The sequence below is a fragment of the Epinephelus fuscoguttatus genome, linkage group LG10 (assembly GCF_011397635.1).
Source record: "Epinephelus fuscoguttatus linkage group LG10, E.fuscoguttatus.final_Chr_v1".
NCBI lineage: Eukaryota > Metazoa > Chordata > Actinopteri > Perciformes > Serranidae > Epinephelus > Epinephelus fuscoguttatus.
The window spans coordinates 44,951,490-44,974,557 of record NC_064761.1 but is presented as its reverse complement, the minus strand read 5'-3'; the positions used below and the strand labels follow the sequence as shown (position 1 = coordinate 44,974,557).

The 23,068-nt window shown below is 43.3% G+C and overlaps 1 protein-coding gene across 1 annotated transcript in view; it reads right to left on the bottom strand.

Annotated features, from left to right (window-relative positions):
- Positions 1-4,214: 4,214 nt before the first annotated feature.
- Positions 4,215-23,068, bottom strand: part of si:ch211-1a19.3 (uncharacterized) — a 31,356-nt gene continuing 12,502 nt past the window's right edge. Inside the window, exons 2-5 of the mRNA XM_049587518.1 lie at positions 21,024-21,120; positions 11,625-11,778; positions 9,634-9,785; positions 4,215-5,378 (exon numbers count right to left, since the gene is read on the bottom strand). Of these exons, the coding sequence (XP_049443475.1) occupies positions 5,377-5,378; positions 9,634-9,785; positions 11,625-11,778; positions 21,024-21,120 (405 nt within the window). The 3' untranslated portion in view covers positions 4,215-5,376. The remainder of the gene's footprint in view (positions 5,379-9,633; positions 9,786-11,624; positions 11,779-21,023; positions 21,121-23,068) is intronic.

Sequence of the window (23,068 nt, the reverse complement as noted above, 5' to 3'; positions counted from 1 at the left end):
TCAGTCTCTGTCTCAGGAGGAGGCGACAGTACAAGTATCTTGTGGTCTCGTTGACAGTGAAGGTAAAATGGAGCGAGGCTGCACCGGACCATCGTGGTTCAGAGGGAGCTGAGCTGGAAGGCAAAGCTTTCCATTTCCTGGTCCATCTGTGTCCCAACCCTCACCTGTGGTCATGAGCTCTGGGTAGTGACTGAAAGAATGAGGTCACAGATACAAGCGTCTGAAATGAGTTTCCTCTGTAGGGTGTCTGGGCTCAGCCTTAGAGATAGGGGGAGGAGTCAGACATCTGGAGGGAGCTCGGAGTAGAGCCGCTGCTCCTTCATGTTGAGGTGGTTCAACATCTGATCAGGATCCTCCTGGTCCAGCTGGTAGGAGGCCCCGGGGCAGACCCAGAACACACTGGAGGGATTATAGATCTCATCTGGTCTGGGAACACCTCGGGGTCCTCCAGGAGGAGCTGGAGCGTGTTGTGTCTGGAGTCTTGTGCTCAGCCTGCTGCTGTGGCCTGAACTTTGTTGATCACGTTACAGTCGTAGTTTTGACACATTCAGATGTGGTCACACACGCTTACGACACATTTGACCCTCTTTGCTTTCCATACTTATGTGCGGCTGTTTTCAGGACCTGACAAGATTTGATTTGATGGATTAACAGACTGCTCTGCGGCGGTGGTGCTCGCTGCCTCCGTCTACAGAGAGCGCAGGTTGTGATGTCATTATGTAAATGAGCAGTTCCAGAGTCAGTGATTGTTTTGACGTATCGCTGTTGTGTTGGACTTAAACTGTACTGGGGTTCCTAATAAACTGGACGCTGAGTTTCATCATCAGGATCAGTGCGAGGACAGAGAGCTCTGTGATCATGTGACATCATCATTATTAATCATCTGCGGACCAATCAGAGAGCTCCTGCCGGTTGTAAATAAATCAGCATTTGTTCCTGTGTGAGAGTCAGCAGGTCGTTTTCCCACAGTGCGGTCTGTCAGGAGGGGGCGGGGCCTGTCACTGTAACAAGCCAATGATGAGTGGGCGTGGAGCCCACGACTGATAAACATCTCAGCCAATCAGACGGCCCCGAGAGAGACGACAACAGTGATGGGTCCCAGAGGAGAGAGGGGGCGTGTTTCAATTAGTGTGTGTGTGTGTGTGCGTGTGTGTGTGTTCCCACGTCTGTCTCGTTCACACTCAGCAGCTCTTCATTGTCTCACTTTGTCTGATCTGTTGATATCCACCACTGAAGAAGAAGTCGGGCGCCTGAGGGGAAGATTTCCCTTTAAATCTGAGTTAAATAAATTAAGTTGCACAAACCATCCTGAAGTCTTCTCCTTGAGCTTTCCTTAAGTTTGTCTCCTTATCTTAGTCTTATACTTAAGGAACTCCTTAAAGTCCATTAAACGGTTGCACAGATGACCTCAGCGTCCCTCTGATGACATCAGAACCACATGTCAGTTCATGGTGATCAGTGAGGAAGATGAAGGCGTCCTGATGGAACCCTTCATCATGAGCAGCTGCAGTATAAATCTGATGCGTTGGATCACTGAACTCTTGCAGCTACAGTCAGTGAGCGCTCTGCGGTTTTATGCAGCGACATATTTCCAGTCAGTCAGTGACGAGGCGTCACCAGGGTTAAAACGTCTCACCTTCAGACAGCACTTACCTTATACCTTTATAACTAATGATCTTATTCCAGAGCTTCAGCTTAATAAACACAGGCGCACCTGCTGCTCTGACCGACACCGCCCCCCAAAACGACACTGAGCCTCGGTCGAGTCCCTCGGAGACAAGAAGCACCTCGGAGACACCAGAATATCAATCTGCTGAAACTGAAGTGTGGCAAAGCTGAACGGAGACAAACCCTCAGCGGCGAGCAGAACGCCACGCAGCCTCAGAAACAAACACTTTAACAACACAAAGCTTCTTCCGTCAGCGGCCTTATAAACTCCGCCCCCTCTGATCACCTGAGCGTCTCTGACTGCAGTGAATTTCCCTCCTGTTTTACAGACGAGGTCACGACCGTCACAGTTTGTCACAAACGTCCAACACGTCTGGAGATATGAGGTTTTCACTGGACAGGAAGGGGCTGACGTAAAGTACAAGACTGACCTCCGAAGAAGTTACATTACATGGAAATACTCGAGTACAAGTACAAGAACCTCAGATGTACTTGCTCTGACGTCCCCTGGTTACCATGGTTACTGTGATGATCTCTGACCTCAGATCAGACAAAGTGAGACAATGAAGAGCTGCTGAGTGTGAACGAGACAGACGTGGGAACACACACACACACACACACACACACACACACACACACACACACACTAATTGAAACACGCCCCCTCTCTCCTCTGGGACCCGTCACTGTTATCGTCTCTCTCGGGGCCGTCTGATTGGCTGAGATGTTTATCAGTCGTGGGCTCCACGCCCACTCATCATTGGCTTGTTACAGTGACAGGCCCCGCCCCCTCCTGACAGACCGCACTGTGGGAAAACGACCTGCTGGCTCTCACACAGGAGGATGAAGATGATGAAGATGATGATGTCACTAACAGTGATGACATATTGATCTGTGTGAAGGATCAATAAAACAATCAGATAAATAAACTGAGGAGGGAAATGATGGTTCTGGACCTTCAGAATAAAAGCACTGTGATAAAACTGTTTTCATTCAGCTGCTGAGACGATTAAATTCTCTGCTACATTAAGGGGAAAAAAACATTTTTTTAATTAAAGTAATAAATCAATAATATTAATTATTAAAGTCACATTATATACTATAACTATCATGACCTGATTTTACTGTGAAAGTCTGTTTGGAGGTTCAGAAGTGACAAAACTCTGAAAACGCACCTGAATTTAAAAATGAAGCAGAAACACGGATGTGACACGAAAAAGAAAGAAATTATTTAATGATTTAATTATCAATTAATGTTGTCACTTCTTCCTCTCATCTTACGGAGCACTCAAACTGCCAAAGTCAACAATCAGTAATGACTCAATAAATAAATGAGCATGCAGTTAAATGTGCCAAAACAATACTACTAATACATGTAGGCATTAATTAATAAAACATGCAATAAATATTTGTTTTCATTTGCTTCTTTGTTTTTATTTCTTATTTACCCTTGTATTAAAGCCCAATTTGTTTACTTTTCTATTTAATTTTCCTTTTTTAGATTTTAATAATTTTTATTAATTTATTTTAAATTTAGTGTTATATTCATTATATTCAATTTATCTGTGCATGTCTGTAATTTATTTTTAAATTCATCTATGTGCCGAAAATAATATTAAAATTAAATGTAGGCATTAATTAATTAATTGAGAGAATGTAAAATAAATATTAACTATTTCTGCTTTAATTTGATTCTTTTCTTTGTTTCATTATTTCTTCGCCTTTGTATTAATTGCCCTATTTATTAATGTTCCTATTGAATTTTTCTTTTAAATTTAATTAATTTATTTTAAATTTAGTTTTATATTAAGTTTACTTATGCATTTCTTAAATTCTGAAATTAAATTATTAAAAATAAATGCTGCTTTATTGTTTTAGTTATTTACCTTTTATTATTCACCCTATTTATTATTTTTCCAATTTAATATTTCTTTTATTCATTACATTTATTATTTTTTCTTATTAATTTATTTTGAATTTAGTTTCATATTTATCATTTTTGAAAATGTATTTATTTCTGTTTTACAACAGACGTGCACTTGTTCAGCACATTTCTTGTCTTCTAACCACTCAAAGTGCTTTTATTTATTCTATTTCTATTAAACGGCTTCTTTTCCATGGACTGATGAATTATATACAATATGTAATTTATTCAGTATGTTTATTTATTTATGATTTCAGCAGCTTCCGTACTCCACAGACCTGATTTTAAATGCTGGAAGTCTAAATGAAGAAAAACGTCCGTAAAGCAGCTCAGTGCTGTTTGACCTCCGACAGCTTCTGTATTGCAGACGTTTGACTGTCATTGATTATTGCAGCAGTGATCGGTTTATTTGTTTGTTCTGAAAATATGAAATTATTAACATGTTTTCTCTTTATTCCATTTTTATTGACAAAATGAAATCAGGTTTAAAACGGAGGACATGTTCAAACATTTTAGAAACTCAATTCCGATTTATTATCCTCATGAAAACATTCACCTCCTCCCCGACACCCCCTCCCACCCACCCACAGGCCCCTCCCACCCACCCACAGACCCCTCCCACTCCATAGGCCCCTCCCACCCAAACAGGCCCCGCTGAATTAGATAAAAGCTTCTAAAAGTCGCGTCGCTGCTTCGTCGAGCTTCAAGCTGTGAGTTTAAAAAGTAACAAACAGAATTTCTTCACACTTTGAGTCCGTTCACACCTGACGGTAAAACTGACTCTGGATCAGCTGTTTGACGGAGGACACAGATTACGTCACGGATTATTGATCAGATCTGCTGATATTCATGTCGTTTGATAATTCACAGATCAGAGCAACTGATGATAAAACATGAATAAAATCAATAAACATCAGCAGTTTGAATCCAGACTGAGACCAGATTTCACCGTCAGGTATAAACACGAACTCTGAACTGAGCTTCACTTTGCCTCCCTGCTGATCGTTTTCCTCCGTCAGTCTTTCACTGATCTGATTGGTTTTAAAGGAGCAGTGCGTAGAATTTAGTGGCGGTCTACGGACTGCTCCTTTAAAGAACCAGCAGAGACTTCCTGCTGCAGAGAGACACTAAACATCTGTTATTGATCCGTCTCATTAAATCACACAACTCCAGTGAAACCTGATCAATGTGTGCACTGCAAATTAGTCCCTTTTTTTCCTTCATATTTCTGCTCTTATTGTGAAAGTTAAACTTCCTGTTTGTGTGTGCCGACCTGCAGAGAAACACACGCAGCACTCTGGGTACAAACTCCTAATTTATAAAACAAAATAGTAACAATGATGAATTATTTTAGAGTTTCTCTGCTCAGCAGCAGGATCTTAAATCTCTCATGTCCCTGAACGCACCAGTGTTTCATCAGGACTTCGACTCTCTGCAGGACGATTTTTGCCAAGAAATCGATGTAAAACCTGACGGAGGATTTAACGTTAATATTTCGGAGGCTAAAATGTGACAGAGCAGCAGCAGGAAGTAAAAAGCAGCCGTTAAGCTTCATAAACAGAAAATAAAAAAGAAAACAGTGGTGAAGCTGCAGAGTCTTTAAATCAGTCAGTAAACGTCTCAGCAAAGTTTCTGTCCAATCATCATACGACACACGTCAGCGTCTCCGTGGCGATCTGTTTTTTGTTTGTACAGCAGTCATTTAGTCCGTCCAGGCTCCGCCCCCCTTCCCCGTCCTGGACCACAGTGCTCGTCGTCTTCGACAGGTCGCCGCCTCGCCGAGCTCCTGAAAACACAACACACACTTTAAACCTGTGGACGCCATAACTGCTGTCATTTATAAGAGAAATAAAACAAAGGACGCTTTGCTGATGAAAAAAAAAATAACTTCATTCACTGGGCCGACTGCCGGCAACTTTTAAGGTGGAACGTTAACTTGTAATGTTACTCAATGCATGAGTTGATGACGTGAATCCATCAGCACACCTTAAATTTCACTGTGACAACTTTGAGCATCACTTTAGTTTTTATATGACACACACTTTTAGTAATGACAAAATAAAAAGACTTCTGATCATCAAATGTTGTTGTTGAATTTTAAATCCTGATTAATCTCTGATTTTAAAAAGTTATTTGTGATTCATCTCCTTCAACATGATTTATTTATTTATTTATTTATTTATTTAAAGTCCATATTAAGGAGGTGTGATGGAAAATTCTGGTATTTACTATATTTAACCTACAGTGTGTTCTGCATGTGTTGTGTCCACATGTCCTAAGGTTACTTGTTTTGATGAAACTGAACTCTCACCTAATGACATGTGTTGCTCATTTAAGCCCTACTGTGTGACATACAGCAGGGGCCAAATGGAAGCAGGTTAAAGGTTACAACCCAGGGACAACAAGTGTCCTTGTGGGCCTCAAGAGATGCTGTGTCTCGGGATGCTTACTGCAGGACCACCTGCGTGCTATATGTTTTGACTATTGACATGCATGTGTTTTGGGAACTATAAAGACAGCATGGCTGAAGAACATCCAGGCACTCACTCACTCACTGCCACTGTTGTATATGTGTGTGTGACTCCATTCATGAATGCTTATTAAAACTCCAGAGAGACAGCCGACGTGTGAAGACCTTTTCTTTAAACTCTTTAATAAATAGGCCGAAGTTGTTTTGCCACCACAGAGGTGAAGCAGCTCTCACACAGTGTTTTGATTGGAAAACAAATGAATGCACAGAAACCGACTTCCTGATCCGTCAGTGTCAGTTCCTCTGAGATAACTCTGATGACTCACTGACGTCAGATGATCCGGTTCATGTGACGGCATCGTCACTTTTCAGGAGTTCAGTTTAGAGTCTCTCTCTGACTCATACAGGTGTCTAACTATTGTTCCCCTCCGACGATGATAAATATCCAGAATAAATACACAAATACTGCTAATACTGCTGACGCCATGGTAACACACTGATATGTGTTTACAGTATACTAACAAATTAGAGGCATTACATCAGAATATGGTTTGTAATGTAGATTTTTATTTCTGTATTACGAACGCCACAAAGAGACGTTCATCTGTTCTGTAGAAGCTGATATTTACAAACGAAACATAGATTTCTGTTATTATTGTCCAGAGGAAATAAAAAATGCTGCTCTTTCCTTACTGTGGACGTTAAAGTGATATTTGATATAAACATCATTTATTTGCTGTTTTTAAATCAGTATGTTTGATATTGATGAGTGTATCTTCAGGTTTCAGGTCTGTTTCTGAGATGCTGATTTTGACTGACGTTCCTGCAGTGACACACTCCGACCAGCAGGTGGAGCTGACAGACAAATCTCAGCGTCTCCTCTTCCCTGATCTGAGACCAGTTTCTGCAGCGTGAGGCTCGTCCTCTGTGCTGTGGATTAAATGACGTCCACGCTAGTTTTGGCTGACGTGATCTGAACATGCAGATTTAGATTCAGGAGTCTGAGGAGATGTCAGGTTGTATTTATGGACTCCAACATGAGAACGTGAGAACGTGAGGACGTGAGGACGTGAGGACATGAGGACGTGGGGATCAGACTACTGACCCTACAGTCAGTGTTCCTCCTGCAGACAAAGCTGCGTCCAGGTTTCATATCTCAGTCCGTCCTCTGTTTTAATAAGATAATAATCAGTTAACAGGGTGTTTGAAGCTTTATGGGAACTTATTTTAACTTGCAGTCACATGTCCTGTTTCCTAATTCTTATATTGACTCTCAAATATGTTTTTTATTGCAGTCTGAGCATGTGACATAAAAACTTTGGAGACGTAATTTCGTCAAAGAGGCAAAGACTTAGAGGTTTATGTCTTAAAACAAGTGAAGCAATCTGTCGGTGCAACTTGTTTTTTTAAAGCCAGATTTAATTTCTCATCAAGAAATTAAGAACGTGTATTAAATATATAAATGTATTGAAATAAGGGAATGATGTAGCGTGAGATAAGACACCACTGAGCTTCTGAACGTCTCCTTTGACTTTAAAAACTCTCAGACGGCTCAGCTGACAGTCAGCAGTCATCTGCACCTTGTGTCAAACTGAATTCAAATATCGCTGAGGTACTTTGAGTCTGAGCTCCGCCCACGAGCTGAGCTCACAGGAGCAGCTGATCAGGCTGATGTCAGCAGGTGACCACATCGCCAAAGACGCCAAAGCACCATTTAGGAGTGAGTGGATCAGCACAGAGAGACAGAAACTGACTGCAGACCGGCCGGCATGTAGGAAGACTCAGGCCCTCAGGTGGACGTGTTGTGACCAGTCATGTGTCTCACTGTCAGAGGAACAATACGTGTGACGGGCTCAGTGTTGAGCGGCTTGTCCTGTACGTGTTTATCATGTGTGTGGCATGGCTTTGTATTTGTGCTCTTCTGTCATGGCTTTTCTCACTGAGTGTTTTTAATTCATTTAATCAGATGCAGGCTTGAGATTGTTGTGTCTCTGTTGCAGCATGCAACTGTTTTTTCCTACTGCCCCTGAAGGGACTCAACGTGGGGACCTACGGCAGAGAAAGACCAGTGAAACCTTGAAGCCTGCACAAATCACGCAGCGTCCTTCCAGAAACGAGCCACCAGAGCCTGAACACAGCAGCCAGGATCCATTCTGCATGAACAGTCCAGCCTGAGTCTGTAGCAGCTGTGACTGCCAAACAAAACTCTGAGTATTAATCTCTGTTTGGCGGCGGATGAGGCGGGGCCCTACCCTGGAAATCCAGAGTTCTCGCAAGAGCACAGTTTGAATTTGCTCAGCGAGTCACTCTGGCAGTCGCTAATCATGCTCTTTACCTATGCCCATGAAACCGAGCTGCACCAATCACATCGGTGTATCTGATATAGGCGGGCCAGAGGCGAGCTAAACAGATGACGACAGCGCTGCGACGACAAAGTCCAGAATCAGCCAGTAAACATTGCAAGATGGCTACGGATGAACACCAGTTGTTTGAAACAGCTTTGGCCGCTACAATGAACGAGTTAGACTTGGCTTTTTCTCTAAAAGAGGAACAGAAGACGGCGCTCGAGTCTTTCCTTTGCAAGAAGGATGTTTTTGCTGTTTTGCCGGATACAGCAAGAGTCTAATCTACCAGTTAGCTCCGCTGGTAGCTAAGCTCTGGATACGTCACCCCGTGTGTTGTTCTGATTGGTCGTAGTGTTATCCAATTGCATGCAGTGATATTTACAAATGCATGCTTGGTGCGGCCCCTCAAGTTGGGCCATTTGCATTACTCATAGCCAGACCCTAAATCTTTCTAGATTTGGGTCTGGATTTCCAGGCTAGCGGGGCCCGGCAGAGTGTGGCAAATCTTGGTGCTTTGGCACTGGTGGGTGTTGTCGGTCTCCCCACGACGAGTGGAGTGCCACACAGAGGGGCACGCCGGCAACAGGGCAGCCAACAGCCGAACGGGCCGCTGAGGACGGCGCAGTCGCTGGCACCGGAAGACGACGGTTTCACCTGATGAAGGACAGTAATGGACTCTGGGAGGAGGGGAGCTTCAGTGAACTGGGGTTAAGACATTTTAATTATTTAATTACAGTCGTCTCTCATTGGTTATTTTATGTAATTAATTGTTTAATCACATCCTCAGTTGTGTTTTATTAACTTCCACTTCTATAAGAACCTGTGTAGTCTTTCTGGACCCTGGACCCCTTTAATCTGAGGGGGCTAGATAGACAGATAGATAGATAGATAGATAGACAGATAGATAGATAGATAGATAGATAGATAGATAGATAGATAGATAGATAGACAGATACTTGTAGGTATTTTAGGTTCAGTCTTATGTGTTGGTGGGATCAGCCTGCCCCTGAAGGTGCTCTGCTGAAACACCTCCAGGGCATCAAGTGGGTGCATGTCATTGCACATTGTTGTGTTAGGTGAGTTGAAGTCAGACAGGATGAAAAGTAGATTATTTTTTGCAGTGTAAACGATGCGTTTGGGTGCAGCAGGAGTTTTGTGGTTTTCATTGTGTCATACGTGATTAACAGCCATGTGTGAGTGATTATGAGCGTGTTGTCGGTACTCACAGGTTATCAGACGCAGAGCGCTGCAGAGCAGCAGCGTCAGCGCAGGAATACCAGCAAAGAGCGAGGTGGAGGAGCCGGGGACGGAGGAGGTGTCCTGCTGCTGCTTCTCCTTCTCCTGAGGAGCTTCAGGTTCCCCCTCTTTACACTTCTGACTGTAACACACAGACACACAGTCGGAGCTGCAGCCTCTTTATTTACATAGTTATTGATCATCTTTCAGCTAAACTATCGATCTGTTCAAAGGACAACGTTTCCATCAGGAGGTTTATTGCTTTGTTACAACTTCCAGTTGGGAACCATGTTGGGAACCATGTTAGGAACCATGTTGGGAACCATGTTAGAAACCATGTTGGGAACCATGCTGGGAACCATATTAGAAACCATGTTGGGAACCATGTTAGAAACCATGTTAGAAACCATGCTGGGAACCATATTAGAAACCATGTTGGGAACCATGTTAGGAACCATGTTAGGCACCATATTAGAAACCATGCTGGGAACCATGTTGGGAACCATGTTAGAAACCATGCTGGGAACCATATTAGAAACCATGTTGGGAACCATGTTAGGAACCATGTTAGGCACCATATTAGAAACCATGCTGGGAACCATGTTGGGAACCATGTTAGAAACCATGTTGGGAACCATGTTGGGAACCATGTTAGAAACCATGTTGGGAACCATGCTGGGAACCATGTTAGAAACCATGTTGGGAACCATGTTGGGAACCATGTTAGAAACCATGCTGGGAACCATATTAGAAACCATGTTGGGAACCATGTTAGGAACCATGTTAGGCACCATATTAGAAACCATGCTGGGAACCATGTTGGGAACCATGTTAGAAACCATGCTGGGAACCATATTAGAAACCATGTTGGGAACTATGTTAGGAACCATGTTAGGCACCATATTAGAAACCATGCTGGGAACCATGTTGGGAACCATATTAGAAACCATGCTGGGAACCATGTTGGGAACCATGCTGGGAACCATGTTAGGAACCATGTTGGGAACCATGTTGGGAACCATGTTAGAAACCATGTTGGGAACCATGTTAGAAACCATGTTGGGAACCATGCTGGGAACCATGTTGGGAACCATGCTGGGAACCATGTTAGGAACCATGTTGGGAACCATGCTGGGAACCATGTTAGAAACCATGTTGGGAACCATGTTGGGAACCATATTAGAAACCATGCTGGGAACCATATTAGAAACCATGTTGGGAACCATGTTAGGAACCATGTTAGGCACCATATTAGAAACCATGCTGGGAACCATGTTGGGAACCATGTTAGAAACCATGCTGGGAACCATATTAGAAACCATGTTGGGAACCATATTAGAAACCATGCTGGGAACCATGTTAGAAACCATGCTGGGAACCATGTTGGGAACCATATTAGAAACCATGCTGGGAACCATGTTGGGAACCATGTTAGAAACCATGCTGGGAACCATGTTGGGAACCATATTAGAAACCATGCTGGGAACCATGTTGGGAACCATGTTAGAAACCATGTTGGGAACCATGTTAGGAACCATGTTAGGAACCATGTTAGAAACCATGCTGGGAACCATATTAGAAACCATGTTGGGAACCATGTTAGGCACCATATTAGAAACCATGCTGGGAACCATGTTGGGAACCATGTTAGAAACCATGCTGGGAACCATGTTGGGAACCATATTAGAAACCATGCTGGGAACCATGTTGGGAACCATGTTAGAAACCATGCTGGGAACCATGTTGGGAACCATATTAGAAACCATGTTGGGAACCATGTTGGGAACCATGTTGGGAACCATGTTAGAAACCATGCTGGGAACCATGTTGGGAACCATGTTAGAAACCATGTTGGGAACCATGTTGGGAACCATGTTAGAAACCATGCTGGGAACCATTTTGGGAACCATGTTAGGAAAACATGGCTGACAGCAGTGTGACAGTGCTGATGTGTGTGAACGTGAGACAGATGTTTACTCACAGCTGTTTCTGCTGGAACTGCTGCTGGGACTCGCAGGCTTTAGTCTGACTCTGAGCCGCCAACATCTGGCTCTCGGCGGCAGCCTTCAGACTGAAGCAGGACTCGGTCTGATGTCCGGCCAGCGTCACGTTCTGCTGCAGCGCCTCGATGTGATCTACACACACACACACACACACACACACACACACAGAACAGACAGAGTTTGGATGCTGAGGAAGAAACATCCGGCTGAGTCTTCGTCATGTTTTAAATCTTAAAAAATATATTTTTAACTGAGTTTATTTTTTACTTATTTATTGTTTGGATTTTGGTTTTTAATCTGGTGCAGTTTGAATCCATCAGATTTCAGTCCTGGATTCTTTGGCGACCCCTGTGGTCACAAGTGGGAACTGCAGCTGTATTTTAAGACTACAGTTCCCACAGTTCAGCTGGTTTTAAGAAATACAACAGAAGAAGAAGAACTGAAGTCAGACGAATAAAACACATATTTTTAAGATTTATAAAGATGTAGCCATGAATGTTTGTTTGTTTTGTTTTTTTTTTAATTTAATGTTATTTGTTATTAGGGCCCAAGCACTCTTTAATAATCATTATTATTATTAAATAATAATAATAATAATAATGATAATAATAGTAATTCTTCTTCTTCCTATCATTATTATTATTATTATTTTTATTATTGTTATTATTATTATTACCCCAAATGAACTTCCTTTTAGGACCTAAAGCTGCTCAAAAACCCACCAAACTTTGCACGTTTATCAGAGGTGGTAATCATTTTGATATTTGACGGGTCTCCTGCTCGGGGGTCCAAAACCAGCTCAGTGGCGCCCGCTAGAGAGTTTCATTATCATTAGAATTTTTGCTGTTTACATTAATATGTTCAATTTTCCATCTTAAACTGTTTGATAAAAATGTGTTTGTGGCCTCTGATTCTTATTTTATTTACTTTTGACGTTTTATTTTTTATCCTTTATTGTGAAACATTCTGGAAACTGTCTGATATGAAAGCCGTTAAACATTAACAGTGACCGGCCGCGTATCATGCTGGCATGAAAGGACGGCTTTTATCGTCAGTGTCTGACACAGGAAGTCACTGACCAAACGGCGGTATTCGGCGACTTCGGAGTGAGACCAGGTTGGGCGGATGCACGACTTTACGAATCCAATGAAAACACATTTCTGTATTTGTGCTCAAGGTTTAAGAGTTTTATCACTCTGACCCCAGATCAGCAGACGACCGTAGAAAGACGTCCTTCATCACATGTATGATCACCTGTTGTCATGTGATGACACCTGAGCGGAGACATGTGCCGAGTGAAACTGAACCTGAAGAACGATCTTTGATTCTTGTTGCGTTTGAGTCTCGTCTGTGTTCTTCTGTTAGCAGAGTGATGCAGTGACACTGTTGACTGAAAGTTGTCCAACATAGCAACAGTAACTAAGGGAGGAGGAGGGGACATGTAATCAGTCCAAATCAGAGTTTGGTGCAGATCAGCTTCTGGATGAACTTATAAGGAGACGGTGAGTGTTATCACAGTCTGACGTCACTGTTATGTCAGGAATGATCTGAGCTGCCAGCTCTCATGTTTTCTGTTCTTTAGCTTGTTTGTGAGCAGATCCAGGATCAGATTCAGCCTCACCACCAAAACACTCAAGCACTGACTGAGTTTTAATAATTTAAAGACATCTTATTTTGTCCTCTGTCAGCAGACGGTAACTTATCGTACTCTTTCATCAGGTACTTTCTGTCCTGAAGTCTCACGTCCTCTCTGACAGCAGCAGAAACAATCTGTCAGTGCCGTGAGGTATTTCCAACACGTTTCAGAAGCTGTCACATGAAGTGTGATTCTTCTGGGTCATCATGCAGCACTGTGTCTTCTGTCTTTTATAAAAACAGATTCATGTCACTTGTTTTAAGAAAACAATAATTTAGATAATTCACAGTGTTGGAATGTAGCTCAGGATATTTAAAAAGTACTGATGTAAAAATGAAAGGTACTTTAATTAACTTAATTATTTCCATTTTCTGCTTCTTTCTTCTTCTACTCAACGACATCTCACAGGAAACTTTTGTACGAACCACTGCTTTTATCTCACAACACGATCAGTTTAGAAAACCAACAGTGTCACAGTGATGTTAATAATGTATAATTACAGGGTCCTCACTGTCATTTTATTTTACTGTGTTTTATTAATTATGGTTTTATTGAAAATGTATTTGATAATTACACAATCTAGAATCACCGCCCCGCCGTTGTACGCCTCCGCACACCAGTCAAGTTTGTCTTATGGTACAAACAACAGACATCAGCCTGATTACAGCCTGACGCAGCGTCGTACGGTGTCGTACGCAATAATCCATTGTTTCATCGCGTGTAGTGTGTCATAGTAGACGACAACCGACGCCACGTCTTTGACGCCTCATGGCGTTCCAACAGAAAGTCTAGCATGTTTGATTTTCTTTTTGTCTTCCACGACTTCTCCCGTCACAGCCGTCACTTTGACCAATAGGAACACAGAGCAATCTGTTGCCGTGGAAACTGTAGGACAACAACAGCCCAGCCTTTTAGGTATTTCCTGTAGGGACGTTAGCACACAGAGTAAAAAGCAAACAGCAGAGGCACTTTATCAACCCGCTGAGTACTGCCATTAGCATCAAGCTAGCAGAGAATGTTCTTTCTTCATAATGGAGGATATAAAGGAATCAAACTCACGGATAGTGTCTGGGCCTTTACTCAGCACAGCTGCAGAGGCTACCAGCTGCATCTCAAACACACACCACCATTTATCATTCTGGTTTAGTTTAATCAAACTCAACACTTCCTGTTCAGCTGGGGTCACCCAGGGATGATTGGTGTGGACCATCATGTAGTCTGTCATGTCTGTCAGCCAAGTCACGGCACGACTTTAAACTCCACGATCGCCTGATCTGACACAGAGACTGTTAGAGCAGACAAACATGTTGTGCAGTCTGGACCAAACATTACAGTCTCCATCCATGTCAGTGAAAACATGGATGCCTCACACACAGAAGATCTATACAATCAGCACAGTGTCAAGATTAGAGTCACCAATTCAGTATCTGACCAAATGTCTCCCCTTCTGTTCCTGAGATATGACGTTAAAACATGATGATGTCACAGTCAAGCTGACCTTTGACCTTTTGACCTTCATTATTTTATTTCATTTCATTTATTTTTGGTCAGAATTAGTGAATGAATTCTTGTGTTATGGACAAAAACATGTTTCATGAGGTCACACTGACCTTTGACCTTCGATGACAAAATTCTGATCAGTTTATTCTTCAGTCCAAGTGGACGTTTGTGCCAAATTTAAATAGTGCCTTAAGGTGTTCTTGAGCCACTGTGTTCAGGGTGGGATGGAGAGACTGACAACCTAACAAAATCCCTCCGGCCTAAAAAAGGAGGCATAAAAAAATCCAGACTCTGAAAACTTAACGAGCTGACAAACTGTATCTGTTTACAGTCTGTGTACGAAACGTGACACAAATGTCACAGCAAAATCATCCACAAATTATCAAGTCAATCACCACGAATATATGACTGTTATGTGATGATGCATAAATATTTAAATTAGCCAGACTGTAAAAAGTTGCTGTAAATTTTACAGTACTGGCAGCTGGACACCAGGAAGTTACTGTCAAGTGTTTGAAGTGTCATTACGAGGGCTGCCCCCCCGACTGAGACTCCTGTCTGACCGCTGAGCGTGGACACTTCCTGTGTCTGTCCTTTCAAAGTAAAGTCACACGTGGTCCAGTCATATAGGGTTGGATTTATTTTGATAAGGTGCAGCTCCTGATAGAGTTTGAGTTTGTTTTGTCTGTGACTAAGTGACCAATGAAATCTTGCCCACTGGTGACCTCTCTGGTCGACTAACATTTGCCAGGGCGCGGCCCTCTCATTACTGTGCTGCCATTCACAGTATCATTACTCTATAATCTGCTCACAGTATCTTAGAGGACACGTTACAGTAAAACACTGTTCAAATGAAAGAAATCAGTTTCAGTGCAGGTGTAAATTTAGTAGCTTAATATGTTAACGCCCTTTCACTCACTGAGACTGTGAATGAAACGAGATCTCATTTGAGACATGGAATATGACGGCCAGCGGTGCTGATGAAAATATTCACTCAACACGGCACGTTCAGAGCATCGTCAGGTCATCATCATCATCATCATCATCACCATCATCATCATCACCATGAGTGAGTGTAGCTGCCGTCACAGCAGAGATAACAACGTAAGATAACAGGAACATCTGTGGTAACTTCCTCATGTGTTTCCTTACTTACTGTCAACCTGTTTCCATTCTGTCACCGTGTACCTTTGGGTCTTACTCACTGATCATCTTTAGTTTTTATATTTTGTTTTATTTCCCACTTTGTTCTGACACTGCTGCATGACGGTTTCCCTCTGGACAGGTAAAGTTTGGTCTTGTTTTGGAGTCAGGACTTTAACGTGCAGCGCAGTGTTTCTACACTGCAGTCAAAGATCAGAGTCCTTTCTCTGTCACTGGCATGGAGTCATTGAGATGTATTGTGTTGCAGCAGCTGAATATTTTCCTCTTGTTTAAACTGAATTCAGTCCGATGTCGTCTCTGACTCACTTGTTCCAGACGGCTGGCATTAAACACTGAGTGATGTTTATCAGCAGCTGCCTGTTACACACTAACACAATGCTTCTCTCATATCTGCTGCATACAGGAATCCATCGTTTCCCTCCGACTATTCACAGCAGGAAGTCACCTTCATTAAAGTGCTGCTGAACTTCCCATCAGGCTCCTGTTCCCGCCCTGCTGCTGCTGCTGGAGACGATTACTCAAGGAAAATACATTATGACTTATTTCATCATGCACAGCAACAACAAACACCCCAACAGGTCATTCAGTCTCATGTTAGGCCAGAAACTACAAACCAGCTCAGAAATCCTCATGTGTTCATTAAACGTTCTTATCCCACCAATCACAGCCTTGTGATGATGCAGCGGCTGAAAACAACTGTCATTTAAATGTCCTGCCCCAATATATTCTGGGTTTAGAGGCCCCGCCCCCAGAGTTTACAACATGGAGAGACATAATACAGCCAAGAAGAGAAACTTCTCTCAGCTGGAAATGAAAACGCTGACGTCCTCAGGTCCAGTTAAACCGACTGATTACAGCGTTACAGCGGACACTTAAACTCCAGCTCAGGATGGAATATTTCATTCATACGTCCATGATGTACCGGCCTATAGCTGACATTTATTAATTACATAACCTATATATTATATATTTATACATTACAATTGGTTTTGACCGAGCACTTTGATTGGACAGGAGGCGCTCCATGAGTGCTGATGCACTGGGACTTTACAGCTGTTCTGAGCTGTTAATCATGTTAATCGTTAATTAATCAACATCACAGGTCGTGGTGACAAACTTTGCACCACAACATTTAACACATTACCACAAATAACATTTAACTTAAATATTTAGTGATGCACCACACTGGATTGTTTGCTGATGTCTGATATGCTTATTTGGACGATAACTGATATCGAAATCAATATATCCACTTTTTTCTAGTGCTGCATGATTAATCTAATCGCAATCATGATGTCAGGCTGTGCGATTACATAACCACATAAAAGGCTGCGATCTGCGATTTAATAATAATAAATGTTAACGTGTGTGCCTGTGGACGTGACTGCCTCTCCTGTAGTGTCTGGAGTTTGTTGACATCACGCCCACAAGCTATCGTGGTGTGTGCAGCACGTATGGTCAGGTGACCAGCCGGCGTGCAGCAGTGACCAACACAGACGCTGAAGAAGAGCATGAGCACGACCATGAACAGGCTGAGTTGGTGGCGGAAAAAACGCAACGTCTATCACATGGCGATACTTTGGATTCAGGTACAGCGACGTTGAACAGAAAGACGTGCTGTGTAATTGTAAAAGTTAAAGTCGCCACGTCCGGTGGCAACACGACCAATCTATATCAGCACTTGAGACGGCACAGAGAGAAGTAGGAAGAGTGCATGTGAGAGAAAGATGAGCCGTGTAACGTTAAAGACAAAGAGACAACTGAAAGACACCAGAGCCTCATAAACAACATCCAAGCACAGTTACGCAAACATCTGTAAGTGTCACGGGGAAATCACGGACTCCATAACAAACTATATAACAAATGAAAAATTGAGCAACTTTGCTCGGGCTCGGCCCACTTGACATGCTGCTGTGTTGTGCTATGGCGTACTGGAATTTGTCATTTACGTGACAACGCCTGAACGCAACACAGGCTCGCTCCACTGTAGGTACAGTGCTGTTTGACTGTGCTCAGTCTGTTGATGGTCACTGACACACTGTCTGTCCATAACAATAACTCTGTCAGGTCAGGGCCCCCTGATATAATGTAGGCAAACACTGAATCAAGCAACAAGACTCATGATACCATTTATTTTAAATTATACTGTAATCGCAAATCGCAATCGCACATTTTTATCAAATCGTGCAGCACTACTTTTTTCCCACCTAATCTTAGTGACCATCATCAGGTCTCTGCTGTAGTGAATTAACATCATGTTATACATGTATACTGTGATGGTGACGGCCCAGCAGCAGGTGGAGACATGAAACACTGTTCAGTGTCTGTGATACTGATTCACTGTGCTGAATAAGAAAAAGCATGTTGGCCAATTCTGATGGTTCATTTTAAAGCTGATACTGATGACGTGACGATGTTATCCTGCATCTTATAAATAATGAACGGTCAGAAAAGGACGAAGGGACAGAAAGAAGCAGCGTGCTGATGAATCTGTTAATCAGCGTCACACGTGTTCCACCAAAGAGACATAAACGACATGATACACAGCAGCTGGCCTGCACTGCAGAACTATCTGTGTGGGCAGAGCCAAATAAATCATTAAACAAACCAACAAATCAGAACCTGTTGCTGCTTTTTACTGTCGATCAATGGCGCCTGTAGAACTGTTTCTGTGGCCTCGTGTCTACGACTGAATCACAGCCGTACTGATATACAGAACAACAGCACGACTATGAGTACGATATTCTTTAACTAATATTATCATAATATTCATATAAAATCTTATAAATGACGCCTGGACTGAGGAGCGCGTGGCCGTGCGTATCAGGCCTGCTTTCATTTCTGGCATGACGGGAAGTGGAGGACACCCAGACGCACCGTCTGTGACAGAGCCGGACAACAGTACAAATGTTATCACCTGGGCTACTAGTATGTCAGTACTGACACTGTTGCAGGGTTTATTTATTTCCTTATTATAACGTTTTAATGATAAACAACATCAACATGCTTTGTGCTCAGTGTTTCAAAGATGAATTAGATCCTTCTGTCAGTCCCACAGAGCCAGGCACCTGTGAGCCAGCTGATGCAGGTCTTTACATTCTTAAGTGAACAAAATGTGGCTGCAAATACTTAGACGCCAGTCACACTATGGTCTAATAACAATTCTCCAACTCAGACAGATTTACTGCTGCACCTCCGTCCACGCTGACTAGAACCTGTGCACACGAGTCGAGACCTGACGTTAGATTTGATCGCAGCCTCTGCTCACGTCCACACTGATAAAACCGGGCTCTGCAGGGTTCCTGCAGCTTCAGGAAAGTTAGATTTCAGACTCCTTAAGACTCATAAACTGTCTGCAGAATTTTATTTTCTGTGGTAATGTCCCTCGTTAGCTCAGTTCTGATGGTTCTGTTCTGATGGAGCTTCCTGTTCATCTGTCAGCAGGGGTCCTGGGGTTTCCCATCATCCAGCGGACTTTAGTTGATGGATGAGCGAGGAGCTCCAGGTGCTGGCAGTTTGGAGGGAGGCTAATGTTGGGTTTTCTCAGGTCCGCTCTGTGGACTGGACGCTTTCTGTTGAGATGCTGAAGTACTGACGTAGTGCTGCGATGTGGGAAGCTAGTTTGGTTTTACAAAAGATGCACTGAAAAGAGTTTTTGTTTTGTTTCAGCTTGACTCCCAAACTTTTGACACTTCCTGTTGTTTTCTGTCTCATCCCTCGCCTTCTTCTCTCACTACCGTCATTTAACAATCCACAATGATTAATCACGTCTTCTATTTTGATCAAGCATGTGTGAATTTGAGGCACCTTCTTCACACCACGTATCCACAGCGTAACTGTGCCACAGTAATAATCACCCCTGTGAAACACAGTGTGTTGTATGTAGTTACACGGATTAAACAAAGCTTCAGTGCAGATAATTTGTACCAGTGGTTTCAATTTTGAGCCCTAACTGAAAACAGTTAATAAATCCTACGTCCCAAGACGTTTGTAAGATTGTTTAGAGACATTTTAATACTTTTTAAATTAATCAATTTAATGCCTTTTAAAAATTTTTAAAAATCTGCAGCAAGTGACCGTACGCCCAGTTTCCTGTCGTATGTTCGTTTCATAGACGAGGACGAGACGTGAATCTACTGCAGAAGATCATCAGCAGGTTTAAACACAGGTCAGATGTGACTGCTGCGTGGTGACAGGTGGGGACAGGTGGGGACAGGTGGTGACGGGTGGTGACAGGTGGTGACAGGTGGTGACAGGTGGGGACAGGTGGTGACGGGTGGTGACAGGTGGGGACGGGTGGTGACAGGTGGGGACAGGTGGTGACGGGTGGTGACAGGTGGGGACGGGTGGTGACGGGTGGTGACAGGTGGGGACGGGTGGTGACGGGTGGTGACAGGTGGGGACAGGTGGGGACAGGTGGTGACGGGTGGTGACAGGTAGTGACAGGTGGGGACAGGTGGTGACAGGTGGTGACAGGTGGGGACAGGTGGGGACAGGTGGTGACGGGTGGTGACAGGTGGGGACGGGTGGTGACAGGTGGTGACAGGTGGTGACGGGTGGTGACAGGTGGGGACGGGTGGTGACAGGTGGTGACAGGTGGGGACGGGTGGGAAAAGTACTCACATCTTTGACTTCAGTGAAAATACTAAAGAACTTTTTTCTTCACTTGTGTTTTCAGGGATGATCCACGGTACGTTTGAGATTCATAAAACTTTCCTTTTCCTTCTCCTTCGTCCCTGCAGTCTTTTCTCCTATACTTCCTTGTGTGTTTCCTTGTTTCCTTTCCTCAGCTCATTTCACAGTATAAAAGCATCAGAGTTTTCCTGCTCGTACTTTAACTGAGGATCAGTTTTATATTTGTGGTTTCTGACTGATGATTAAAGGGGACTCTCTCTCTCTCTCTGAGCAGAAAACACATTCCTGTTGTTGTTTTTTTTTAAACCGACCAATCGTGTGTATTTATTTACTCTGACTCACGCGTCGTCATGGTAACAGGGGGGGAAAATGCAGCTAAGAATACCGTTGGTGACTGGCCTGAGAAAGTCTCCTTTCATGGCAGTGATGGAGTTTTTCCTACCTTCCTGCTCGCTGATCTGAGCCGTGAGGTTGGCCTTCGTCTCACGGAGCTGCTCCACCGTCTCCTGCAGGACGCTGATGTTCCCGTTCAGGACGACCTGCAGCATGAAACAAACACACCCCGGACACGTTACTGAGAGACTGGAGGGAAACGAAGGAGCGGGCCAACAATCACACTGACACTGTGTAGTACTTAAAAGCAGACATCTGTGATGTGTTTGTGAAATATTGGAGTCAGCTGGTGTGTCTGCGTCTCAACATGTTGAGCCAGTGTTTCATGTGAACACGTACTGAGAGATAAAGAGGAGGAGGGAGGACATTATTACTCTTATATCACTTTGTCTTCGCCCTCTTTAGAGAAACTTTTCATCACAGCCTGTATCTGTTAGACCAGCGTGGATCAACCAGAGGTCTGGGGACCCCCAGGGGTCCTTGTAAAAGTTTAAGAGGGTCCCCGGAAAAATGGGGCTTTGTTTAACTTCATCTTTTAAGTCACTTTAGGAGTGAGAGGCCGATGTGAGTCATAACAAGGTTTCACTTCCTCCAGTAACAGCTGACAACTACAGAATTCTGCTCTTAATCAGATCTGACAACCAAAATCTTTTCAGATGGAGGAAAAGCCTCACCTGGCAAAGGTTCATGACCTGACGTGTTTCAGTTTAGGGGTGGAAAACCACTGGCCTTAAAGGGATAGTGCACCCAAAAATGAAAATTCAGCCATTATCTACTCACCCATATGCCGAGGGAGGCTCAGGTGAAGTTTTAGACTCGACCCGACATAAAAAGTTGTTTGGAAAAACGTCATTTGAACTCTGTTTTTAGCCTCATTGTAGCCTGTAGCTCTGACTGCCTCTCTGGGCCGCTCACGTGTGCTCGCTTGCACGAGACTGTGAGACATGGGCACCGCCTTCATGTGTGTTCACGTGCTTTCGCTGGTCTCGCGCACACACGAGAGCACGGTGCACACAGAGGCAGTTAAAGCTACAGGCTACAATGAGGCTAAAAACAGAGTTCAAATGACGTTTTTCCAAATTTACAAATTATATTCAGCCACAAAATAAGTCTGAAAAGCTGCAAATCAGATCAGAAGCGCAGAGAGTTGTTGACTAGAGATGATACGCCGTCTCATGGTGGTCACTTCCTGTCAGCGTTACAGATCAGAAGCACAGAGAGTCATTGACTAGAGATGATACGCCGTCTCATGGCGGTCACTTAATCCATATTAATTTTAGGTGTAAAATAACAACTTCTGATCAGGCCCAACCCACTTTAGATTTAAACCCCACCCATTCTGGGTACAGATACAGATAACTCAGTAAGTTAAACAGATACAGACACAGATACAGATAATGGTGTACTTACTCATCCATAGTATTTTGGATTTAGGAGAGAACAGATCACATGCAAAGTATGAGACGTGTGTCTGTGTCGCAAAGCAACACAACTAACCTGTTAAGCCAGCTGAAAAAAAAAACCCTCAATCTGCAGTACGATGAACACATGAAGGCCGAGAAGAATGACATCACTAAACTCACTGAATCCCCGTTATTGTCCAACATCAACTCAGACATCCAGAACAGCGACGCTGTGCAGTGTCACAGTGACCGCTGTACAAATGAAAAATACAGCACAGAGACGTATCCACAGGAGATGAACTGAGTCAAGTGGAGAAGAACCTGATTTTAAGTTTTTTAAGAAATCGTGACCTCACTCATGATCAGGATTATTATTCTGGCCCAACCTTGTAGTGGTTCTTGTATTTCTTTGTTTTCTTTTGTCTGATGACTGAACCAGGATCAAACAGTCATTTAATCGTCTCATAAATACTAAACTCATCTTGTGGTGTTTCTGATAGCATCATTATGTCCTGATCACGATGTCTGACAGAAATAACTCTGAGAGAGTCTCTTGTTGTTTTGTGGTGAGACAAACTGGCTTTGTGAGTTCAGAGGGACGAAGTGGAGAGAAGAGCATGAGTTTGTGCAGTAAGTGAGACATTTGAGCAGCAGAAGTACAAACTGTAGTTACAGACCTGACAGAGGGAAC